Source organism: Ambystoma mexicanum, chromosome 6q (assembly GCF_040938575.1).
Source record: "Ambystoma mexicanum isolate Mex_15411 chromosome 6q, UKY_AmexF1_1, whole genome shotgun sequence".
Taxonomy (NCBI): domain Eukaryota; kingdom Metazoa; phylum Chordata; class Amphibia; order Caudata; family Ambystomatidae; genus Ambystoma; species Ambystoma mexicanum.
This window is the reverse complement of record NC_090937.1, coordinates 1,321,612,851-1,321,629,056: the sequence shown is the minus strand read 5'-3', so window position 1 is coordinate 1,321,629,056 and position 16,206 is coordinate 1,321,612,851. Positions and strand designations below refer to the sequence as shown.

General features: G+C 48.0%; 1 protein-coding gene across 2 annotated transcripts in view; it reads right to left on the bottom strand.

Annotated features, from left to right (window-relative positions):
• BOD1L1 (biorientation of chromosomes in cell division 1 like 1) overlaps nt 1-16,206 on the bottom strand; it is a 926,227-nt gene that overhangs the window by 338,982 nt on the left and 571,039 nt on the right. For both annotated transcript variants that reach the window (XM_069631944.1, XM_069631943.1), the window contains exon 17: nt 12,513-12,562. In XM_069631944.1, the coding sequence (XP_069488045.1) occupies nt 12,513-12,562 (50 nt within the window). The remainder of the gene's footprint in view (nt 1-12,512; nt 12,563-16,206) is intronic.

Genomic DNA, 16,206 nt, shown 5'->3' with positions numbered 1-16,206 from the left:
TTCCAGGTCATTACAGTAAGCTGTGCCGCCATCCGGTTCGAGTTTCAGATTTGGTGTGGGACTCTGGGGTCCGACTCCACTTTAGTCTTGTTCGGGTGGGCTGCAGGGGGGATACCACTGCATTTCGTTCATCGGTGTCATGTCCCAGACCCATCTCGGTCTGCGTTGGCAAAAGAGGCATGAAGACTGTACAACTAATAAAACTAACAACAAAACTTAAACTGGTGCGCCCAGCAACTACAACATTGTCGCGGTGCTCAGGCGCTCTCGAGCCGTCGGAGCCCATCCGGGAGTCGGGCGCGAGCTGGGTCAGGCGGGTGCCCAGACCGGGTAAATACTACGCTGGGGGTGGGGCAAGGGCCTGGCGGCAGAGCCGAACGAGGCCGTTTCCAAATGAAAAAACTGTAGTTGGATTACCTTCTGTATTCCGGTCTCACGTGCGATGTTTCTTACATGGGGGTCGCTGGGGGGTTAGGTCACAGTCTGTGAGTTGTCCTTGCCATCCGCCAGGTTATTATCCTCAAGCCACATGTTGGCCGCATCTGGGTTCTCGAGAAATACCACTCTCTCCTTGTAGACAACCCTTAGGCGCGATGGATAAAGTAGTCTATATTTTAGGTTCAGTTGTCGGAGCCGGGCTTTTATCGGGACAAATGAGTTCCGCTCTCTTTGTACCTTCTGCGTGTAGTCCGGATAAATGGAGATTTTGGAGTCTCCTCGCTCGATGGGGCCCCCCTCCCTGGATCGCCGTAAGATAGTTTCTCTGTCCTGAAAGTTCAGTATCTTAGCGATTATGGGTCTGGGGTGCGATCCGGGGGGAGGGCGCCTCTGAAGGGATCTGTGGGCCCTTTCGACAGAGAATCCCTGGGTCAATTTGCCGGCCCCTATTTCTTGTAGCAGAAGGGTTTCGACGAAGGATGTGGTATTTACTCCCTCGTTCCCCTCCGGGACCCCCAGGATCCTGATATTGCTCCGTCTGGCCCGACCTTCGGCCTCCTCCGCCTTTTCCTCCAAAAAGGTGACTTTCCTCTTCAGGAGGACAACTTCGGACTTTATGGCTGTGATGGCCGTGGAGGCTTCCTCTGCCGACTGTTCAACGGTCGCGACCCTCTCCGTTAAGTTGCGAGCGTCCTGGCGGATCAGTTGAATATCGACTTTGAATTCGTCGATCTTGGAGTCTATATGCGTCTTTAGCGAGGCTATAGCATCAAGTATCTGAGAGTGGTTATCGGCCGCCACCTCTTCGCTCGACTGGGCAACTTCAGAGGAGCTGGCCTTGGATTGAGTGGGGGTCTTCGCCCTGGTGGAAACAAAGGAGTCCATGGTGGCGGCTCTGGTCTTGTTCTTGGCGGCCATCTTGGAGCGATGGTTGCGGGTGTTTTTAGGCCTCAAAAGTTAGTTCACTTGTGAGATCACTGGTGGGGCCCTTCACCTGGCCAAATATCGGGCCGTGAGCTGTGGTCTGCCCCCGTGTGTGATGGTGTGGTCCGTAGAGGTGGTCTCTAGAAGAGCGGAGCCTCTCTTTTGCTGCTGCCTCTCCCCGCCGGGCCCTGGAATCCGTTGGGGGAGGGGGTACCCCTCGCAGGCACCGCTATGCTGTGCGGGGCGCCATCTTGGATCCAGTAAGAACGGGAGGGGGGGAGAACTGATTCAGGGCCACCGGAGTCTCAGGGGGGTCCAATTTGGTGGGCCCAACAACTATTCAGGTGCAGGGCTGCTTCGCCCAACCGCTCGTTCCTTCTCAGAAGTCGGGGTCGCACGCGAGCCGGAGAAAAAGGATCAGGAAACGGCGTCTCGGCCGGAGCTCGGCGGATCAGCTACCGCTCGCCATAGGCGCCAAGCCACGCCCCTCGTGTTGGCCATTTACCTTAATAACTTCTCCTTAGTAGAGGTGCGGAGAAGCTGCATCCCATCAATAGGAGAATAAGCACTTTGTTCTGAACATCCACAAACAATCTTGTGCTTTTGAGCTAAGAATGCCTAGAGATGTTCCCCAGGCACATTACTGTGAGAAGTTTCTACGTGACTGATGGCAGATTCACCCATGACCCTGACCACTTCCCCACAGAAGCCTATATTTGAAAATATGCCCCAAAAGAAATATCAATGCTTTTAAAACAAGTAAAAGCTTGTTGTTATCTGTATATTTGTTTACCTCTTTTGCCAATGTTCACAATCTACAATACGTGTGCTGTATCCACAAGTTTAGAAAGGTCAATTTTAGGCAGTACCCACCACGACCACTACACACAATTAGGACTACAGGTGTTAGCCAAACCAACCTTAGGTAGAAGTCTGTACCACATAGTTTTTGGTAGCAAGCTGAGCAGCCAGGCTTATCTCAAGAGTGAATGTGAGCAGTACAAATAGTTACACAGAGAACTTTCAATCACAGTGGTTCAATTAGACACTTATTCAAGGTTTCCTGGTAAAAACACTTCGTAATTTATTACACAATCTTTTAAAAAACATTTCACTAGGAGAAGGCAACTTACTATTATATACCAATACACTTCAATACAAAACTGTAAGCTTTTGAGACAGTTTGAGCTCCCCTGAAATAGGAGCCAAATGGCAGTTCAGTTACTTAGCAGTGAGCAAAAAGGACAAAAGTAAATAGAATAGATCACATATACTATCTAAGAAGTGCAAATAGTTTCAGTGCACCAGAAGAGTTCAATTCAAGTCAATAGGACAGGCCAAAGTCAATGGGCTAGTGTTCTGGATAGGAAATGGAAAGTTCTGGTATCAAATGGTAAAGTCTTTGCAAAGGTTCTCAGAAGTAGTTTAGATGAAAAAGGATAATTTGTCGGGTCACAAGCTGATTAGGCCTGCAAATTGGGAAAGTTTCACAAACTTTAACGCAAGAGTGGCGTTCTCTCAATCGGGTTGGCACAGTACATTTGTATGAAGAAACCAATGTTGCTGAAGTCATGGTCCCTGGCAGGTCCTGTAGATCTCACTGTTCCTGAGCCTCAGTCATGGGGACAAGAGGGAGGACGTCTGGGGGACTCCTGCACTGCACAGGATCGTTGAAGAAAGCAAACAAGATGGAATCACTTCAGTTCCAGTAGCTGTAGATTCAAGAAAACAAACAGGTGTCCCTTGCCCTGGTTAATCCTAACCAGCCTTGAGAATGGTATCCAGGTGTCTTATGAGTTCATTGGTCCCACCAACTCATAGGAATAAGCCGTCCTTGAAGGAGCTTCTCTGTCGAATGGAGTTTGGCAAGTCGGACCTGCAGCAGGGCGTCACCGGGCAAACCAACGGTCCAGGAGTTGCAGTAGCCGTCCTCTTCCAGCTCGTCTTCGGTTCTTTCGTTCCAGTGGTCCACTCTGCTTTCCAGTCCAAGAGACTTGTCTTGTAAATAGTTTTCTCCCTTTCATTCCAGCCTAGCTGTCACTCACCCAGTAGGGTGGCTGTCCTTGCTGGACAGTCAGCCAGCCAATCACACCAGAGCGCATTTCGGTCTCCTAGGAGACTAAGCACAGGGAGTTTCGAGCACCTCCCTCACCTCCTGCCCACCCCAGACACTCAGACGCCAGAGGTGGTCTTCAGTCCTGAATCCCGCCAAAGGCACACAAACAAAGGACCAAACCTGGTTTGGCGCGCAGAGACAAACACTAGAAAGACCTTTCCAAAAAGAAATGGTGATAAAAGAAGACAGGGACCTGTTTAAACAAAGGGGCTTACGGCACCATCTTGAAAAACATGGCTTCCGTGATTTTTAGCTACCGGTGTTCGCGGTCGGGAAAAATCATGGTAGTTTGTTGTAAAACCACTGCCACCAGCCTTTTCAATAGGAAAGGGTAGCATTTGACTGCTACATGAGTGTTTAGACAGGGGATACTAGGTAACCCCTCCGGCACTCCATTTTAATATGGTGTGTGCTGGGTCTATGAATTTGGAAAGATTAGTAAAGTCATCTAAACAGTAGTTTATCCCAGAGAAGGTATTTAAACCTTTGGGAAGTCTGAAAAGACATCCCTGTGTCACTGCACTGAAGGTGCTGTGTAACACACATGAAAAGATGATGCCTATGGAGTTATCTAAAACCATATAATCAAATAACACAAATGCAAAACACACATCAAAATACATTAAAGAGATATAATCGGCCACTAGGGGGCGCACAGATGGGATTACTTTCCGTGTAGGCCCCGCGTAAGAGTCCCAAAAAACCGATTTAGCCCCCACCACGAGACCGCCCCCTGGCTACAATTTCAATGGAAATAAGCGTCGGAAGTGTTCAGGACATACTGGGAGAAAACCCGGACTGAAACAGAGCTTTTTTCGTGGAGAAACCCCCTCTGCAAGATTGGGCGCGCAAAGGCAGAGCAGGCCTGCGAGATCCCGCCGCGCCCTCCAGCGATCGCAGAGCCGTGATACTGCGTGGAACCAGGGGGAATTCAGCGACGCGCACCGCTGCCAGGGCCCACCGACAAGTACAAGCACACAGGTACGCACCCCCCCACCTCCGTGAGCCGGGGACCCGGAGGGGGCCCGATCGGGCACCGGGTGCGCCCGTGGGAGGACTTCTGTGGAGCAGGCCCAGTTTACGCGGTCTCCGCTGTCGCTTCATGTACGAGCGTGCCCCGGTCACTTTAGAAGGAGACGACCGGCTCCATCCGCTCGAGTTTTCCCGGCTTTTCATGTGTGGACTCTCCTCCTGCATCACGAACAGGGAAGGTGGTGTGCCCTCTCCCGAGTCGCAACTTGGTTGGGGGGCTGCACAGAGCACCTGGACCCCGGAGAGAATGAGCAAGCCAATGCGCCTCAGGTCCTATTAAGGGCGCTAGAAGATCTTAACCAGGCCAAAAAAGTTTGAGGGTTGGGCCCCTGTCAGGGCGTGTGCCCTCCTCGGAACCCACGCATACTCCTGAACTTACCAGACCCAGGAACAGTACGCCGGCACCCCGCCTGGGGTGGGCTGCGCAGGCCTCAAACTGATATCTCTCTTCCTTGGGAACTGTCCCGGAGCCTCGTGATGTCCTACACCACGGGAAGCTCCCCTGTTGGATAAAGCATGAAGAACCGAAGGGAAATTAATCACATAAGAGAGGCTATCTGTTATCGGAGCTTTTAATAACATCCCCCTGTCACGCTTCGCCACTGGAGGACAAAGCCCGTATACACAGGTGTATACTTCTCAATAGACCATTCTGGCGGGGCTATCTGTGTATAGCTGAGACCCACACACCTCACCACTGAGGTCCCGCCACCCATGGACCTTAAGGGTAAATTGGCAGAATATAGGTTTACACCAACCCACGAATCCCTGAGGCCACCCGCCGAGTCCAAGATGTCGACTGCAGGACCTGACCCCGCTGCCACCAAGGCGGATGTTGCTGACCTGCTTACCGAGATGAGAAGCATGAGAGCAGATATAGGCAGCAAAATCGATAAAATCACACAAAGAATGGACAAAATGGACGACAGGCTGGAACAAGTCGAGCACAACCAAACCTCTCTGAACACGTTGGAGGCACAAATGGACCACCGCATTGCAGAAATAGAACACAGGGAAGAGGAAATACGCCTAAAGGTGGATGATCTCGATAACAGGGAGCGACGTAACAACATTTGTGTGTTCGGCGTGCCCGAAAAGGAAGGCAAAACCAACCTTGACCTAGAACAGACCCTACACACCATTCTGAAGCTCCTATTTAGGGATGAATTAGTGGATGAACCCAAAATTGACCGCATCCATAGGGCTGGAGACAGACCAGGAGGTCCGAGATCAGTCCTGGCTCGTTTTCATAACTACGCGGACAGAGCTAGGATCCTAGAAAAGGCCAGACACGCATCACAACTTTCACTGGGTGAAGCGAACATCTCAATCTACCAAGACTTATCACCGCTCACGTTGGCAATGAGGAAGCAATGCTCCCCAATTACAAGGATGCTGAAGGACAAAGGTATAAGGTACCGGTGGGGTTATCCGTTCTCACTCACCTTTGAGTGGAAGGCCTCGACAATGAAACCTGTTTCGGAAAAGGACATTGTGGACTGTATAGCGGACCTGTTGGGTCCCCAGGGAGAAGGATCCTCCCTTGCTGAATCGAAAGGAGGGGAGGGTGAGTGGCGCACTAAGTGCCCGTGGCGCAGGAGGATTCAGGGATCCAGAAAATTCCGGAGAATGAACAATTCACAAGACATGGAACATTAACCCGGATTCCAGGCTGTCACGTTAAGCCGCACGTGGCAAAGGAACAATGGGGTGAGTGGTATGGATGAAGCTGAGCGCTCGGGCGCTGCCCGCGAGAAAGTGGAGGGTTTTCGGTATGACGGATGGGGGAGCTCACGCTCAGCATGCGCCAACGGTGCACCCGACCCCAGGGTCAGACTTTAGACCTAATTGTTTAATTTTTGTTACACAATCGACAAACTGGGGCATGCATGTTTAGGGTGCCTTGGTGGAAATGTGGGGTAAAACGGACACTGGAACGATGCCTAAGAAGGGGGTCAGAATTAATACTTGTAAGTTGCTTTTGCAGGGTTAAGAATACACGGTTGCGGGCTCACTGTTAAATATGTTTACATTAGGATAGGACCGCTTGTTTCGCGGCTTCCATTGGTGGTCCGAGGCTGACTGGGTGATGTCAACCTGGACGGGTCGGACATTTAATGTTGGGGGGGGAGGGAGGAAAGGGTGGGCTGGGAAGAAGACATATGATCCATGAGAAGACGGACCTGGGGGGCGGAAGAACACAAAATGGGACCATGAAGGACCAAAGCGCGAATTGGAAGGTCATCCCTTGGCCTCTTCAGGACTCGCGGAGACCAGATTCACGAGAAATGAACCATACATTGCATTATCGAACACGACACGGACCATGATGCAGACGACATGGTCGCTTAGGCACTCACACGACGCTCACAATGTCACCTATATTCTCTAACGACACACTACGAATATGCACACTTAATGTGAAGGGATTAAACTCCCCCACGAAACGATCCATGGTGGCCAGAGAATTCAAGAGGTCAAACGTAGATATTCTTTTTCTGCAGGAGACACGATACCAAAGGGGGGGAGGAGAGGGTGATTCCATCACATGAGGTAGGCCCTTCCTACTGGAGCTCTGGTATCTCAAAAAAGGCGGGAGTGGGGATTCTAATTCGCAGAGGCTTTCGGATGTCGACTCTTGAGACTTGGTCAGACAAGGAAGGAAGGGCTCTCGTGGTTGTGGGAAACATTCGAGGCACAATTGTCACCCTTGCCACGCTCTACGCACCTAACCAAGGGCAGAATAGGTTCCTCCACAAAATCAGTGAGAAGGTTTTTAGCATGGCCAAGGGACACACAGCTCTAGGTGGAGATTTTAATACATTGGATAGACAGACTAGATCCGATGCACACGACCCACCCACCTCCCGAGATGAAGCTGAAATCAAATTAACTCTGGACCTATATGGCCTCACTGACAGTTGGCGCCATTTGCACCCAGCGGATAGGGGCTTCACTTTTCACTCCCTCCCTCATGAGACGCTCACACGTATTGACTACATTTTCCTCTCCGATGGCCTCCTGCGAATACTTTGCGCCGCGAATATACACCCCACGGCATGGTCGGATCACGACATGGTTACGGTGGATATATGCTGGAGCAATCTGGCCCCTCGGTATACTAAATGAAGACATAATGACTCCTTATGGGCTGACTCGGTTTTCAAAGAAACTCCTGAAACGGAGATCGAACAATTCTTTGCCACTAATGACACGGGAGAGATTAGGAAGACGTCTGTATGGGAAGCAGCCAAGGCCACTTGGAGGGGGGTGCTCATTAGGGAAGGGGCCCGAAAAAAAAAGAGAACGTGCCCTGATAGAAAAGAATATTAGGGAGAAGCTCTCTACAGCCCAAAAGTTGGCACAGTCCTCTCCATGTGAGAGACCCAAGTATCTTGCCAAAGCTAAACAGCTCAGAGAGGAGCTGAAAATACTTATCGTGGGCAAAACAGCTGAAACCCTAAAATACCTCAAACAAAAGTATTATGAAAAAGGCGACAAGGCAGATGCCCTCTTGGGGGCTCGTCTCCGTACACAGAAGGCAGAGAGATGGGTCGATCTCATCGAGAGGACTGACGGCACCCTCACAGACATGATAGTAACATCCCCCGAAGGCATACAAGAAGCATTTGCCTTCTTTTACGAAGATTTATATACATGTGACCCCCCCCCTCCCGAGAGTATTGACACATACCTCAAAGAAGCGCAGATCCCCACGCTCACATCCATGGAGGCCGAATCCTTAGACACACCAGTCACAGAAGAGGAAGTCACGGAAGCCATAAAATGCCTGAAGACGGGAAAGTCCCCTGGAGATGATGGTTTCACGCCTGGTTTTTATAAGACATTCTCCGCATTCATTGCCCCTTCCTTGCATCCTTGTTCAATCACATCTTTGACACAGGCCAAGCCCCCCATCCTTCTCTCAGGCCCTGCTCGCTGTCATTCCAAAGGAGGGTAGAGACCCCAAATATTGTGGCTCCTATCACCCCGTCTCTCTTCTCAACATTGATGCTAAGGTATATGCTAGAGTCATTGCGGCCCGGCTTGAATTGCACTTACCTTGGCTAATACACTCCAATCAAGTTGGCTTTGTTATTGGGAGACAGGGTGCGGATACCATGAGGAAAACACTTCACTTAATTCATGAAGCACAGGGAATGGGAGGGGATCCGTCTCTTCTGTCATTGGATGCCGAGAAGGCCTTTGATAGGGTGTCATGGGACTTCTTAGAAAGGGTTTTGGTCTGGAACGGACTTGGGCCGAAGATCCGCCGCGCCATCAAAGCACTGTACACATCCACCACAACGTCAGTGGCAGTGAACGGAGGCTACTCACGCTGGTTTCCCTTGGAAAGTGGAACAAGGCAAGGCTGCCCACTGTCGGCAATACTATTTGTACTGTCCCTTGAGCCGCTGGCTCAGAGGTTAAGGAATGATGGTAAAGTTAAGGGAATCATAGTGGGTGATCGGGAGTATAAACTAGGCCTCTACCCTGACATTTTACTACATCTAACTGATCCCCTAAATTCTGTACCAGCTGCGATCGATATAATCAAAGAATATGGCGAACTGGCCGGCCTGAAAATCAATACTGGAAAGTCTATCCTCCTCCCAACTGATAAAAGTAGAGACTCTGAGACGGAACGCTTTGCCCCTCTAGGAGTAAAGGTCAGCCTCTCCACACTCCGATACCTAGGCATCAATGCTACACGCAACTTGGATTCCCTATACGAGGCTAACTTCCCCCCTCTATCACTTGTCCTTCAAAACGACATCCAAAGGTGGTCCAGCCTCCCCATCTCCTGGCTGGGCCGTTTAAATGCAATAAAAATTGTGATTCTCTCCAAAATACTCTACTTGTTCCAAATGCTCCCCATCAAAATGCCCCAGGAATAATTTATGGATACTAGAAAGTCCCTTTTAACCTTCCTGTGGCAAAATCAAAAGTCAAGAGTCCCCAGATCTTTGCTCCAGCTTCGAAAAGACAATGCAGGGGTAGGCCTCCCGGACATAGAAACATATTATAGGGCAGCCCAGCTGCGTGTACTTGTTCCGCATGTCAGGCAGCAGTCAGAACCGCAATGGATAGCCTTGGACAATTACCATCTCCGCCCTTTCATTCTGGGTGAATGGCTATGGGTTTCGGGTCCCCAGCTACGTAATAGTGTCAAAAATCACCCCATTATTGGAACAATATGGGCAATATGGAAGCCAGGCAAGAGAATGGTGGGAGTTACAACATGGCCCTCCCCGTTGGGACACCTCTGGTCGCCAGGGATCTGGGATGCAATCCCGGACCCAGGGAGCTTTGAGACCTGGTATGACACGGGATTTGGTGATTCTCCCCAAAATACTCTACTTGTTCCAAATGCTCCCCATCAGGGAGCTTTGAGACCTGTTATGACGCGGGATTGGAAAGGGCTGGTCAACTCTGGAGGAATGGCACCTTCATTACTATTCAGGAGCTTCAGGAGGCACTTGGCATATGCCCGCTATCGGTCTTCCTCTACCTTAGACTCAAAGGGGTGATGACAAGGGCGATATGGAAAGATCAGCTACAAAGGGGCCTCACCCCGTTCGAGAGAATTCTCGACACCTGTACGACCTCTAGAGGTTTAATTAGTGCAACGTACTCTGCGTTGATTGAGGTCAATATTACACCATCCCTCACACTCAAGAACAGATGGGAATCAGATATGGGCAGGCAGATCTTACAAAACTTATGGCTACAAATTTGCAGACGAACGGCGAAATCATCTATATCCTGCCAATACAAATTGCATGCCGTCAAGTTGATGTATAGATGGCAGTATGATCCGATCCGGCTGGCTAAAATGTATCAAGGGGTAAGCCCACACTGCTGGAGGGGTTGTGGGAAGTGAGCAGACTATTGGCATACGTGGTGGGGATGTGAGGTGGTCCAAGCTTACTGGTCAGAGGTTCTTAGCTGGATCAAGGAATTAGATGAGGATGTATGGGAGAAACAACCACTGCTGATTCTGTTCGGCCTGGTTGAAACGGACGACACGACCTTGAAAGCACCCAAAATGATACAAGGCCTTCTTATGGCCGCAAGAGCGTTTCTCACCATGGCTTGGAAGAGACCTAAGCTCCCTAGCAAAACTGAGTGGTTGGGTGTTGCACTAAACATATACAGAATGGACAATCTGACTGCGGCCCTACATGGGGATCGCACCACAGTTGAGAATGCATGGTCTGAATTTCGTGCTAAATATGTCACATAACCAGAATGTGTGCAAAGCGTTACTACACTCAGAGACAATCTATGCGATGGTTCACGTTGTCTGCTATGTCGAATTCACAGGTCATTTTGTGCTCATGTGTCCTATGTTATGCATATGAAAATGGTTCTAATGTAATATCTGGTTTCTTCTAGCCCGTCAGACGGCAATATGGGAATAGGGGGAGGGGGTGGGGTGTAGGCAATTGGTTAGGACGTTGCTATTGGAAATGTATGTGTTCTGCAAAGACTTTATATGTTCTATACATGGTTGCTCTTTTTGTTATAATTTTTATCTGTCTTGTTGGTGGAAAATGCTTGTAAATGATTGCCAAACTTCTACCTTTTGAAAACTAATAAAACTGAAATTTGAGAAAAAAAAAATACATGAAATAGTGGGAAAAAAAGGCCCACACTCTTTCCAGGTAGAAAAAGCAAGTCCTCAAAATCCAGCAAAGTTGCTGGCGGTCTCTAAGGTGAAGGGAAGTAACACATTTATGAAAATTCTCCCTAAAAGTCAATGGCCTATGGTTATATATTTTTTTAAATGTAGGGGTGTGAGCAATTTAGCATTTGCTGTAGGAAATCAGTATCACCGTAACTATGATGTACAATTGTGTAGTATTACATGCGTCTAAAGATTAATTGCTCGATATCTGCCTAGGCTGATACCTACGTGTTACACAGTTCTTCAATGCAGAGGGCCTTACCAGTGCAAGTGTTCTGAAGAGGCCATAGAGCAACATGTTTGACACTATATAAAATAAGGTGAAATCCAAAATCCTCATATTCAAAAATCCAAAAAAGAAAATAGGATACGGAAATTGGGTCTTGGATGGTAAAAGTGGTCCCCCGTGTTGAGGAACTTATATATCTGGGATATGAGATATTTGCCTCCCCTGCTAACAACAAGGTTAATTTGGCAATCATGGAGAAAGCCACAAAGATCATTCCACAAATGAAAAAACTGAATGCAAAGTTTTGCAAATTTTCTATCCTTCCGCTTATCAAGTTTTGTACGGCCAAAGCAGTCCCAGTCCTTTATGGCCTGGAAGAAAAACCTCTACTATGACACATAAACTGGAACAAACTAGAGGGCTTTCTTTGGAAAAAAATGTAGCGCTCCCGATGTGTACTCCATTATTGAGTCTTCGCTTTGAATTAGGCCTCGTGTCTTTGGGGTGTCGAGCAGAATGGAAAATCATTTCACTATTTTGCAAAGTAATCACTGCAGGAAAGGCCTCCCTCTTCTTTGATGTGAATGAACATCTCAAAAATTCAAGATCTTAGATACTCCTTGGCCTGGAGAAGAGAGTTAGAGGAATCCTAATCAGGCTCGATCTGAATTTAGAAACCTTAGTGTCTAATCCTTTGAAAGTGAAAAGGTCGCTAGAATCAAGTGACTGGATTGATACAATCGCCAGAGTGAGATCCCTTAATGCTCCCAATCAATTTCTAAAGGTGGATAAAAAGCTAGGTTTTCTTCCTCGCTATCTACAAACATGTCCAGACAAAAAAGCAAGAAACAACTTGAGTGCTGCCCTGTCATGACTGGTCCCCTTTGTAGTCCTTTGGTCTTTCTTGCTTTCTTTTTTTCTTACCTGTTTGTTTTAAACATAGTTCTCTTTTAATGAGATTAATCTGTGAAAAATGTTCGTTTTTTGTAAAGGTTTTTCTTTTTAAAACCAAAACAAATAAATAAACAATTCTAAAACAAATAAAATAAAGCTATCATAATTATATTTTGTACAATACTTACATCAGTTGAACTTCTCTCACCACATTTTTCTGAATCCTCACTAGGGGTACCTTTAAATAAAATTAAATAAAGATGAAAAGACGGAAATACACATGGTATGTGTCATTTAAACTCTTAAAAACAGCTTTATACGGTTAACTCATCTAAACTGACTGGACTCTGTTATGATCTCACCAGTATGAATTATGTTTCTGCCACAAGCTCTGCATGAGATTTTAAAAGTTAAACTACGGAAAAACTAAAGTTTGAACTTGCATGGTTCACAAAATGCAAGCAGGGAGGGTGAGGGATGGAAAAAACATTCTGATGAAGTAGAGTCAATCAAAAATTTCAAAATATAGGTTTGACTTATTGCCTTTTGTTAGAATTCAACATGGATCTAAATACAGTAGATTATTAACTCTCCCCCGATTCTCAGTTTATCAGCAATATGACAATGCATTACTTACCGTAAAAGCATTTCTGATGGTTGTATCTGCTTAGATTCACATGCTGTGCATAAGTCCGACATCCAGTGGTCACTGCGGAGTATTGCATTTTGTTTTTCGTAGTCAAAAAGGGGACGTCGACAAGGCGTGTCTGTAACACTATCCCTATAGTGACGTGCGTTGTACCCATAATCCCTCACGCTTCGAGGTCCCTCTGTTTGTATTTTTCTGCCCTGAGGGAGCCTTCTAGACGTGAGTGAGTACAGAAAAGAGAGAGATATAGAAAAGGATTTCTATGTTCCTTCCATCCGAGCGGGGAGGAAGGGTGGGTGCATGTGAATCTAAGCAGATACAACCATCAGAAATGCTTTTACGGTAAGTAATGCATTGTCTTCTGATGTTTGTTAATCTTCTTAGAATCACATACTGTGCATAGACTAGCGAGCAGTATCCGGAGTTGGAGGTGGGTTGTGAGAAGGAACAGTAGAGAAAAGATGTCTTAATACTGCTTGTCCCACCTGGGAATCAGATCTAGAGTGGGCATCTAGACAGTAGTGTTTGTAAAGGTGTGTACAGAACTCCAGGTTGCCGCTTTGCAGATGGACTCAAGGGGAACATTTGCAATGAATGCTATGGATGCCCCAGTGCCTCGAGTAGAGTGTGCTCTTGGCTTGAAGGGTAGTTCTCTCTTAGCAAGAGTGTAACAGAGAGTGATGCATTGTACAATCCATCTAGATATAGTGGATTTTGAAACTACATCTCCTTCTCTTCCTGCTGCCACCGAGACAAAGAACTGATTAGTCTTTCTCAGTGGACTAGTTCTTTCCATGTAAAACATGACAGCTCTGCGCACATCAAGTGTATGCAGGCTTTTTTCTCCTAGATTTGAAGGATTTTGAAAGAACGTTGGTAGTTCTATAGACTGGTTGACATGGAATTTGGAGATGAATTTCGGTGCGAACCTTGGGTGTGTGCGTAGAACCACTTTATCCTTGTCAACTGTTACAAAGGGGTCTAGAACCGAACGGGCCTGTAGTTCACTTACTCTCCTAATGGAGGTAATAGCGATTAGGAAAGCAGTCTTAAGAGTGAGATCTTTAAGAGTTGCCTTGTGCATGGGTTAAAAGGGTGACCCCATGAGCCTGGTGAGTACCACATTTAGATCCCAGCCAGGAGCTGGGTTTGCTATTGGAGGGTGTATTCTCTTTACCCCTTCCATGAAGGCTTTGATTACTGGGATCTTCCACCACAATACTTTGAGTTGTGAAGTGGTGTAAGCCGAAAGCGCTGCCAGGTGTACTTTAATAGAATTGAATACTAGACCCGAGTCCAGTAAATGGGTCAGGTACAGAATAATTTGTGTGGGAGAGCAGTCAACGGGGTTGATACTCTTCCCTCTACACCAGATGACACATCTTTTCCATTTGCTAGAATAGCAGTGACGAGTGTTAGGCGTTCTGGCCTCTTTGAGGATGTCCATGCACCTCTGTGGAAGTTGTAAATGTCCAAATTCTATGACCTCAGGAGCCAGGCTGCTAAGTTCATGGTCTGAGGGCATGGGTGCAGTGTCCTGCCCCTGTCTTGTGACAGCATGTTGTACGGGCAGGGCAGTTTCACTGGAGGAGATAGAGACATCTTCAACAAGTGAGCGAACCATGGCTGTCAGGCCCACATAGGGGCCACCAGTATCATGGTAACTTGTTCCTGGTGCATCTTGTGCACTATCTTGTTGAGAAGGGGAGTCGGAGGAAAAGCGTAAACAAATCTCCCTGACCATGGAATCGATAGACCGTTCCCCTTGGACTGGTTCTGGGGGTACCTGGAGGCGTAATCTTGGCATTGAGAGTTTTCCAGAGTTGCGAACAGGTCTATTTCTGGGAAACCCCACTGTGTGAAGACGTCGAAGACGATGTCTTCTTGTAACCGCCATTCGTACTCTACGGGCAGGGGGAAGTCTCTGCTGAGTTTGTCTGCTAGCAGATTGAGTTCCCCTGGTACATGTTGTGATAGTAGGAACATGTTGTGTTTGAGAGCCCACTTCCAGATGTTCTGGGACAGCTTGGACAGTCCTGGAGAGTGAGTGCCCCCTTGCTTGTTGAGGTAGTACATGGCTGTGGTGCTGTCTGTGAGGACCATCACTGTCGTTCCTTGTAGGTGTTCCTGAAAGGCTTTCAGTGCTTTGAACACCGCTAGTAGTTCCAGCAGGTTTATATGCTTGGATGCTAAGCTCGGAGTCCACGCTCCGTGAGCAGTCTGATGGGATAGGTGAGCCCCCCATCCTGTAAGGGATGCGTCTGTGGTTAGAGTGGCTTCCAATGCGGGTCTGGCAAAAGTTTTCCCTAATAACAGGTTTTCTTTTGTCCACCACCGTAGCGAGAGAACCAAGGCCTGCGAGACCACCACTAGATCGTCCCATTGTCCGCTGGCCTGACACCACTGGCTGTTGAGCCACTCTTGCATTGGGCGCATGCGCAGGCGCGCGTGAGGTACCAAATAAATACATGACGCCATCATTCCTAGCAAGCGCATTGCTTTGCGTACCGTCACCTCTCGGCCTGCCACATAATGGGGGTTCTGAAACAGCATGTTTTGGACCCTCTCGTTGTAGGGGAAGACGAGGCCGTCCTTTGTTCGAATTAGAGCCCCAAGGAATTGTTTGATTTGGCTGGGGTCTAAGCTGGACTTCTTTTCGTTGATGGAGAAGCCCAGTTGGGACAAAAGGTCTACAGTCTTTTGGGTATTGGAGAAGCATGTTTCGTAAGAATCCCCTGTTATGAGCCAGTCGTCGAGGTAAGGGTATACCGGGATGGATAGCCTGCGCAGGTGGGCCGCTGCCACTGCCAGTACTTTCGTGAATACCCTTGGTGCAGATGCTATCCCGAAGGGTAGTACTCTGAACTGGTAGTGTTTGTTCTCTATCTTGAACCTGAGGTATTTTCTGTGCGCTGGCAACATTAAAATATGAAAGTATGCATCTTTCATGTCCAGTGTTGTCATGTAATCCCCCTGTGATAACAGTGGGATTACTTCCTGCAAGGTCACCATACGAAACTTTTGTGGTTTGACAAACTTGTTCGCTGGGCGCAGATCTAATACAGGGCGCATGGTTAAGTCCTTTTTGGGTACAAGGAAGTACACTGAATAAATACCTTCTGTTACCTGAAATAGGGGGACAGCCTCTATAGCTTCTTTTTTCAGTAGCTCTTCTACTTCTTGTAGAAGAATGGTGAGGTGTTCCGGTGTCATGCGTCGGTTCCGTGGGGTTC